Source organism: Pan troglodytes, chromosome 10, assembly GCF_028858775.2.
Source record: "Pan troglodytes isolate AG18354 chromosome 10, NHGRI_mPanTro3-v2.0_pri, whole genome shotgun sequence".
In the NCBI taxonomy this organism is placed as follows: domain Eukaryota; kingdom Metazoa; phylum Chordata; class Mammalia; order Primates; family Hominidae; genus Pan; species Pan troglodytes.
Window position 1 is genome coordinate 137,953,387 of NC_072408.2, and position 9,387 is coordinate 137,962,773.

Sequence of the window (9,387 nt, forward strand, 5' to 3'; positions counted from 1 at the left end):
GGGAGGGATTCCAGCCACACAACTCACTGCGATCGGGGGTGTCCTGACCTGCATCTCTTACGGCCCAGCCGATTGCAGGTGACAGAAATCCCAGCATGCACTGGCCTAAGCAGAAGGGGGACTCACTGACGCAGCTGACTGTAAAGTCCAGAGCTCAGAAGTCCTGGCGTTGCAGGAATTCTTTGGCAGTTGCAGCACGGGGGCCCAGCTCGCCTTCGCATCCTTAGTGTTGGCTTCAGGCTGAGGTCGACTCTGCCCCCTGGTGGCAGAATGGCTGCGGCAGGGGTTCAGGCCCAAGGGGGAGTCCCCGTCCCACCTGCTGAGACAGAGGCCTGCGCCTGGAGGACCATGGGGACTCAGGCTGGACCTGTGCCCTCCCTGAGCCAGACCCTGTAGAGGGGGATTCACTCATATGACCGTGTGACTGTTCAGTCAGCACCCCCAAACCACAGGGCTGAAAGCTGGGGAGGCGGTCCCTCGCAGGGAATTCGGGGGCTTTGTGAAAAGCAGGGCGTGGGTACCAGGCAGCTGACATTCTGTAATGTTACTTCAGCCACCGCGTATCTGTTCTGATGTGAAAGCAAAAGTGGCAAATATGTCAGCAGCGAATCTATGAGAGAATTAGTCTGTAATGAATTCCAAACACCATAAATTAACTTGACAAGAGGCTGCAGCCTCCTTGGGCTGTTCAGCTCCTGGAAACCTTCAAGGGTTGTGCCCCGTGCGAGAAGAGATGCTCGTGGGGTCAGAGATCACGTCCTTTCCTCTTCCATTGCTGCGACCAGGATGGTCTCCTGGACCTCTCATGGCCTGGCTGGGGAGGGACCTGTCCCTTCCTCACCCCAGCCCTCAGCTCCCCAGGCCCTCACCTCAGCGTTCAGGGTCAGCCAGTCTGTTGCCAGCTTGTCTCCAGCAAAAGCTCACACTCCCCTGTCTGAGCCCCATGAGGCCACTACTTCCACTGTCACCAGAACACCCCTGTGCACCTGCCCCTCACCTGTGCACCGCCTTCCATCTCTACCCCACTGCCCCCCATCCTCCCATCAGTGCCCACCCAGGAAGCAGCTTCTGTCCACTGCCTTTGCTTCTCCATGGCAATGTCCTCCAAGCGACAGGCTGGCACTGTGTCTGCAGCTCTTGTGAAGGCTCGAGGTAGCGTGCCCCGGGAGAGCATGCCCAGGTCTTTGCAGGGCACAGCTGAAGGCATTGCCCATCCTTCCCACCTGAGTCTGCACCTGGCAGCCCAGGGATGCGTCCCTCCCAGGGAGGTGCAGGCAGGCGTCTCTGGGGACAGACCACTCTGGGTCCCTCTCCATTGTGCAACCCAGCACATTTCCCAATGCCTTCAGCTCCTCTCCTTTGGGCGGCCAGGTCTACCCCTCAGGGATATTTCCTCACAATACAATCTTCTTAGTGTGGATTGTGTAACACTTGACTCCCAGGGCTGACGAAGCACAGCCAGGGAGCAGGCGCCAGGCAGGAAGAGGCAGTCACTGCATCGTGAGGAAGCTTCCCCAGCACCTTCCTATTCTTCATCCTCTGGTTTTACTCTAGTGATTTTCTTAGTGCCAAGCAGCCCAGTACTCAGTGAATAACAAGATAAGATTCTTCCTCAGGGGCCCTCCACAGGGTTGGCTTTCACTTCCCTGCCACCCCCCTACCCCAAGAAAAGTGGAGAATAGAATAGGTGAGGTCTGAGAAGGGGGAGAAGCCTGGCTTTCACTTTTTAAAAAAGTCTCTGTTTATTGATTGTGATTCCAGACTCCTGAAAAAGAAGCAGAGAATGGTCAGGTTTTACAAGTGGGACCCTGGGGGCGGGGGCATGAGGGTGAGACCCCCACAGAAGTGCACCCACGAGCAGGTGGCTGTGGGGGCTGGAGACCAGGGCCTGAGCCCCCTAGGCCAGGGCCAACCTTGGGGGAGCAGAAGGGGGTCATAGATCAGAGAGGAAAGCACACCCCCTGCCCAGAGCCTCCTTCAGATCCAGGGACCCCTCTCCTTCCGCTTTTGACCAGGGACACTGACAGCTCTGGCCGTGTTGAGAGTCCTCAGAGCTTCAGCTCAGTGTCTTCCACCAAGATCTTCTTCTATTGTTCATTTTAAGAAAAGTCAAACCATCACTTTAAAAGTAGCACATTTTGGTACCTATTTCTCAGTGATTGAACCTTTCAGATACGGTTTCCCGGGATCTAAAGATCATAGCTGAATAATGCATGATATTGTTGTTTCCCAGAAACAGGTGTTTTATTTTTATTGCATTAGCATTATGAGAACAAGCTGGCTGCAGCTTCTCTGCGAGCTGAAGTGCTGGAACACTTCTGGGTTTTACAGGCACCCGTTGCCCGGAGCTGTCAGTGCCAGGCTCTTGGTCTCCTGACAAGGAAGCTCATTATGGCCGCATCTCACCTCCTCCGGGGAGGTGCCAGATCCGTGTGCAGCACTGCTGCATGGCCGTCCATTTGTTCATCATTCATTCATTCATTCATTCATTCAATGTTTATTTCCTGAGAGCCTCTGAGTCCTGGTGCTGGGATGCACTTTGGGGTTACAGAGACAAAAAGACCAAGTTCCAGCCTTTAAGGAACCCACAGTCTATGAGGGAGACAATCTCAGTCACTGGCCTGAGTGATGAGGGGTAAACCGAGGCATGTGACAGTGGCTGACCTGGGCAGCAGGAACTCCGCTAGTCTCTAGACTTTTCTCTAAAGCTCAAAGGCAGAAGGTCCCTGCTGTGGAAAGCCCAGCTGTTTCAGAAGTCAGGATGGACTGGGCTTGAGTTAGTTGGCCATGATTGGACACAGCACATCAGGAATGGCTTTGAGGCAGGCAGCTGGTGTGCCCAGTCAGAGCAGGTGCTAACTGGCCCAGGTGGGCACGTCTGCATACCCTCTGGTTCTGCCCCTGATGAAACCCTGTATCACCTTAGCCATTACCAGGGGCTGTGGGGCCTCAGTTTCCATATTATACAATGGGGTCAATATATAACCTGCCTCTCCTGTGTCAAGAGGGCCCATGGGCTCTAGGGAGATAAAAACGCATGCTGATGGGGCTGGTGTGTTCGGCGATGGGGCTCTGTCAGTTCACAGTGCAGTTCAGCAAGCCCTTGTTTAGCACGTCCTTTGAGCATGAGCAGGGCCATGAAGATGACCACTTGGCCCTGCCCTCTGAGAACTCACCGTCAGTGTCATAGGAGGGCTCGGGTGATCAGCGGGGGACACGCGGGCTGCAGCACAGTGAGGCCTGGAGAAATCTTCCTGGCCATGGCCTCATTTCAGGCCCAGGCCTCATTGCCCCCTTCCAAGCGTCTCACAGGAGGCCTGGGTTCTGGACGCTGCGGGGGACGCTCTGCTGCTTCAGTCCCCCGAATCTCTCCCCTCCGGCCTGGCTCCTCCTCATCTTTGCAAACAGCTCAAATGCAAGCCCTGGGCCTGGACAGATTCTCCCTATGGCCTAGGTGAGCCCTGGGTGCTACCTGAACTTTTCCAGAGCTCTCTCCCACCCACCAGCTGTAAGGGGATGGAGGTGTGGAAACACCGAGGCTCCTCCCAGGTAAATGCCTCAACCAGGGCTACCTGCAGGGAGGACTCCAGGTCTTGCTCCCGGCAGGGCGGTGCCTGCACCCATCTGGAAGCCTGGCATCTCGAGGGCAGTCCTCACAGCCTGCACCTGCCCTCCTGCCACTCAGGGTGACTGTCACTGTTTCTCTCCAGGTTGACGGCCAAGGCAGTGGCCGTGCTGCTGCCCATCCTGGGTACCTCGTGGGTCTTTGGCGTGCTTGCTGTCAACGGTTGTGCTGTGGTTTTCCAGTACATGTTCGCCACGCTCAACTCCCTGCAGGTGAGAGCCCGCGGGGACTGGCGGGGAGGCAGAGCCGCCAGCTGTCAGGAGCAGGCTTGCAGGGAGCTAGGGCTGCAGGGGCAGGAGGGAGGCCTGCCCTCCCGGCCAAACCTTAGGAGCCTGTAATGCGGGGCATCCCCGAAGCCTGAGGACTCTCAGAAAGTGGGGCCTGCAGAATCCTGACCCCTTCAGGGCGGGGCTGCCTATGCTTCTGGCCAGCATCTGTAGTTGGCATGTCCTGGCTGGGAATGGAGGACAGTAAGACAGTCTGCCTGCGGCAGCTCTGGAAAGAAAGTCAGGCAGAGAGGTGGCCAGGGCGGCCCCCCAGGTGCTGCCCTCTGTGTGAAGGGCCAGGGAGGGTCATCTGGGAACCAAAGACTTGGGATGCGCAGGGTCAGGGCCCTCAGACCCACAGGCCCCCAAGGAAGGGCAGGCACGGGTCCCCGTCACCATCCATGGCCCTCCCAGCCCTCCCTGGGCTACTCAAGTTGCGTCTGTGTCTGCAGGCCAGTGGCACGTCCCCGGAAGTGCCTGCCCTTCCCCACGCTGAGCCTGCCTGGGAACCCACCTGCTGCTGCACCTTTGCCCACGCAGCACCCCCTCTCTGAACTCGGTCCGAGCAGCTGCCTGATTCTAGGTTGGATCACAGGGTGGGACCCAGGACGCCCCTCCGTCCTCACGGGCCCCAGGTCATGGGACCTGGTGTCACAGCGTGCGGTGCCAGTGCCACTCCCAGGCTGCATGGGAGGAACCTCCAGTGTTCCTAACTACGTGCAAAGGGCTCTAATCTCTGCGTTTCTTCCCTTTCTTCCCAGGGACTGTTCATATTCCTCTTTCATTGTCTCCTGAATTCAGAGGTACGTCCGCTCTGCTTGCTGGCAGTGTGCAGGTACAGGTGGCTTTTCCTTTCCGAAAGGTCACAGGAGCAGGAACAGCGTTGCCCTGTCAGGGTGGTGTCTGGGACTCACATCCTGAGCCAGCCACGTTCCTGATGCCAAGTTGTGTGCCCTGGGGCCTGCTGCTGAGCAGCTCTTCTCTCCCCGCCTAGTTGCTAAGCGATGTGCAAGCATCCTCTCTCCCTGGAGAAGTGGCGACTGCATCTTAGGGAGAGTGAGATGTAGGCGTGCTCCCCACAGTCCTCCTCGAGGGCCTTGGGGAAGCTGGCCTGGCTGTGAGAAGGAGGACTTCTGTCCACGGGAGCTGGGAAGAGGACTTTTGTGATGTGGCCTCCTTGGACTCTGGGGCAGCCAGCGCAGGCTTATTCTCAGTGCTGCTCTGGGCCTGGCACCTGCCGTGTACTTGGCTGGGGGGAGGTAGGGGCTGCCCCAAGGACTTCTGTTCCTGTGGGAGAACTTTTCCCAAGTCAGCTTTGAGCCCCTGCCAGGCTGAGGTTGTGGGAGCTGCCTTGGGATGGGGAATGGGCCCAGGGCAGAGGGGCCGTCCTGCCCGGTCCATCTCAGTGGCGGTGTCCGTTTGCAAGGACAGGCCAGGTGGGCCAAGGAGGGCAGAGCAGAGTTGCTGAGCAGGATGGTGGCCGGGCAGAAGGGCTGCATGATCACAAAGCCCAGTGACCCCTTGATCACAACGCCCAGTGACCCCTTGCAAGGCCTGAGGTGGATCCGGGTGGCAGGAAGGCAGTGCAGCCATGGAAGCCCGCCCGCCCACCACGCATTTGTTTATTTGCTTCTCTCTCACACTCACCCCGGGACATTCATTGCTGAGTGTGAGGAGCCCAGCAGAGGCCACTCCACACCCAGCTTCCCTGGCCTGCGATACAACCTGGGTCTGCCCCACAGAGCAGCGATGCACAGCTCAGCTGTGGAGCCACCAGCTCCGACTGATATTTCCAAATCCCAACCTCCCTCGTGCATCTGGTTCCGGAGTTGCACCGGCACAGACTCCTCTGGTTACGGCTGTTGCAGCCTCTGAAATTGCTCTCACGATCCCTTCCCCGCTTTCAAGGTGAGAGCCGCCTTCAAGCACAAAACCAAGGTCTGGTCGCTCACGAGCAGCTCCGCCCGCACCTCCAACGCGAAGCCCTTCCACTCGGACCTCGTGAGTGCAGCCTCCGTAAACCGAGGGTCCCAGCCCATCCTCCTTCCCCAGGCTCGGTCGTCAGCAGGATGGGGTGTGCAGGCAGCAGAGGTGGCTTCGGGTGCCCAGCAGTCTTTGTCCCCCTCTCATGCCTGCAGGCTGCACGTGCTCTGGGCTTGTGTCCCCCACGCAGTGCCCTGTGTCCTGATGAAGTCACCAAGCCCTCCCCCTTGACCCCGAAGAGTCAGGGCTTCTTGTGTTCACTTAGGGATGGAAGGACTTAGAGATCAACTGACCGTGAGGTGGCCCATCCCCGCCGCCCTCCAGAGCCCAGGCAGGCCCCCAGGCAGCCTGGAGCAGGCCCTGTTAGGGTTCTCACTGCGCCGCTGCTTCCCCCCTGCTGGAGCCCTGCTCAGGTGTCCCATCCTCAGGAAGTCCTTCCCTGCACACGGTGCTCAATGAAGGCGCTCCCACCCATTTTCGCACTCCGCCTCCGCCCGCAGCTGTGTGATTTTCCATTTGCTTAGGGACCACGTCTGCCCTGCTCCATGGGAGCTGGCTGGCTCATGCGCTGCTCTAGCCCCACAGCTACAGCTGCGCCGGGTGTGTGGCACGCTCCATGAGTCACCATGGAATGAACGCAGCGTGGACAGATGCATGGGGGTGAAAGCGTGGGTGCCGGGCAGATGGGTGAGCAGAGGAGGGAGTGAGCGCTGAGCACAGCATGCCTGCAGTGCCCTTAAGGGGAGTCAGCGTGGAGAACTGTGCGGCTGGAGACGCCACAGTGCGCACATCCTCATCTCCCCCGGGAGCATGGGGGCTCCCCTCTCTCTGCACCTTTCCTCCCGCAGGGAGAATCCTCAGGCAGCTATGGGCCCAATGCTCCCCGCACTCACTGGGCTTATGGCTCTCCCCCTGGGAGCAGGCCCTTCACTGCTCATCCCTTTATGCTTTGCAGATGAATGGGACCCGGCCAGGCACGGCCTCCACCAAGCTCAGCCCTTGGGACAAGAGCAGCCACTCTGCCCACCGCGTCGACCTGTCAGCCGTGTGAGCCGGGAGGCTGCCAACCAGGCCAGGCTGCGCTCAGAACACACCCCCCCAAACAGAATGAAATGCCCCACCTTTGCCCATGGACCCTCTCCTTGCTGCTGTCTGGACATGGGTGTTGTGGCCCCGAGACAGCTGTCCTCCCCTGTGACTCTGGCTGTCGGAGCACACTGCTGAGCCCAGCAGCCTGATGCCCAGGCCAGCGTGGGCCCTCCTGCCTCGCGTCCACCCGTGGGCTGAGTGACTTCCTCGGGGGATTCCCAGGACACAGTGGCCTGACTGTGATGGTGCCCTTGAGCCTCCCTTCGTCACTGAGCACCAGACCCAGCGAGGCCAGGACACTCGGGGCCGGTCCCGCAGCACCAGGAGGGGATGTTCAGCCTCTGTGCCTTGGTGGGGCTTGGGGACTCAGGGCCAAAGAGGTGGTTCAGGTCCCCACGCACCCTCAGTCAGGCGCAGGCAGCTGGGGGTGTGTGGGGAAGAGCATGAGGAGTCCCCAGTGTCTGAATCCACTGAGTGGTGAGTTCCCCACAGCCGGCGCTAGCCGTGGTGTGTGTCTCTGTAGGTGGTGCCGGCGTGCGCCAACCTGTGCTGTGTCATCAGTTTGGGGCCCCTGCCCAAGCCGAGCTCGAGCCATGGGCGGGAGTCGTTGACTCTCCAGGTGAGGGCGACCCCTCTGCCCTGTCCTTGGGGGGGTCCCCTCTGCTCACGTGAAGAGCCGCTCTGGGCCTTGAGGCTGCCTGATGGTGCCTGTGCTTGGGGGAGCTTCTCGGCCATCTGCTGTGAGTTTTGCCTCTTTGGACCCCAATTTGGCCTTAAGATGCCCTCCTCCCTCGTGTGCCAGCCTCCTTGGTTGTTCTTGGGCCGCAGGAGCTGGCCGTGTCCCCGCAGTGCCTGGTGTCCAGGTGGAAAGTGGAGGGCATTTTCCAGGGCACTGCTTTCCCCAGAGGCTTCCTCATGGCTCACAGGCACTCTACGAAGTTTCTAATGGGCAGACCACGCGGCAGGTAGCACAGTGCGCTCCGTCTGGTCACCATGAGACCGACCTGCGCTGAGTCCCCACTGACCTGGAGAGGGAGGGCTGGCGACAGCCGTGTCTTCTGTGTTGAGGGAAATTTATGGACTCAGACTCAGCCCCAGAGGAGATGGGATAATCGTTATGGACCCGTGCGTGGGCATGATCCTGTGGAACACAGGTTTGGGATCATAGATGTGAATTAAGACACCACCGAGATACGGGCTGTGAGGTTCATACCGTGCTGATAGCACTCGTGGTGTCTGTGAAATATGGGTAAGACCTTCAAACCTGGTTTTGATACTGGAAACTCTTCCTTTAAAACTGTGACCATGATTTCATTCAGCCCCTCCGCACCCCTATGTCTGCCTTGTTTCAGAGTGAGTTTTCTATGGAGCCTGTGGCCCTTTTGCAGCCCACCTGGTGGCTTCTTAATGTAACTCTTCCCCTGGTTGCCTGGAGTGGACCACTCATCTGCAGGCCTCTCCTGCATGGGGAGGGTAGGTAGGGAGCAGCATGTCTGCCGGGGTGAACCTTTGCTCTTCTGTCAGGCGAGGCCCAGGCTGCACCAGCCACCTGCCACATGGTGACAGTGCCACGGGCCCTGCGTATGGCCCCTGCAACTGTGCTCTGGCGGGCACACCTGGCTGCTGCAGGCCAAGGCCGCTGTTCAGTGAAGAGTCCCATGTTTAGTATGGACTAAAGTCCCATGTTTAGCCACTGCCCCAGGCTCCCGTGACCCCAGAAACCAGGTCACGTGGACCACAGTGCCAGATCCTCATCACGCCGGTGAGCACCTAGAAGTGAGAACACTGTATTCCTACAATTTACACTTGGATATTTCTCCTTAGTTTCTAGTGAAACAAATCAAGTAAGGAACTATCTTTAGTTTAGATGGAATTATTTGTTTTTAACTGTTGCCGTATTCATCTATATAGCTAATATTTCAAGATAAGTAATGAACAAAACCTGTCTAAACCTTTTATTTCCAATGAATGAAAGTCATGCACTTTATTTATAGGCTCTATGTTTTGGCTTCTGCAGTACTTTTATTATCTATACATAATTTGGCCAAAAATAAGAAATTGGAAAGCATGAAATGTTTAGTTTATAGTAGAAGAAAGATGATGACACTAAGTTGTGAAAATATGTTGTGATTTTTATGAAATAAACTCTTCATGTCCTGAAAAGAAAGTGTGCTCCTTAAAATCTGTTGCTGGTGGAATGTGAACAGGACCGTGAGTCTCTTAACGCATCAGTAAAATCCCAGGCTGGGATCTACTCAGTAGACATTCACTCAGCACCTGCTGTGAGCCCCACACATTCTTGCTCTGGGGATGCCCCGGGAGCCTGTGTCCCAGGGATGGGGTATGAACACAAACCGGGGGCAAGCAGCATGCCTGGGGAGGAAGCGTGGGAAGGAGGCCTGGAGGGACGTGCACAGGCCTTTG

The 9,387-nt window shown here is 57.8% G+C and overlaps 1 protein-coding gene across 5 annotated transcripts in view; it reads left to right on the top strand.

Annotated features, from left to right (window-relative positions):
• The window catches only part of ADGRD1 (adhesion G protein-coupled receptor D1), a 189,375-nt gene extending 180,245 nt beyond the window's left edge, over nt 1–9,130 (top strand). For 4 of the 5 annotated variants that reach the window (XM_024348158.3, XM_024348159.3, XM_054664742.2 and 1 more), the window contains 4 exons: nt 3,711–3,837; nt 4,653–4,694; nt 5,800–5,892; nt 6,830–9,130. In XM_024348158.3, coding sequence (XP_024203926.2) covers nt 3,711–3,837; nt 4,653–4,694; nt 5,800–5,892; nt 6,830–6,925 — 358 coding nt within the window. In that variant the 3' untranslated portion in view covers nt 6,926–9,130. The remainder of the gene's footprint in view (nt 1–3,710; nt 3,838–4,652; nt 4,695–5,799; nt 5,893–6,829) is intronic. The other variant, XM_024348157.3, reaches the window with a different exon arrangement.
• The last annotated feature ends 257 nt before the right edge of the window (nt 9,131–9,387 follow it).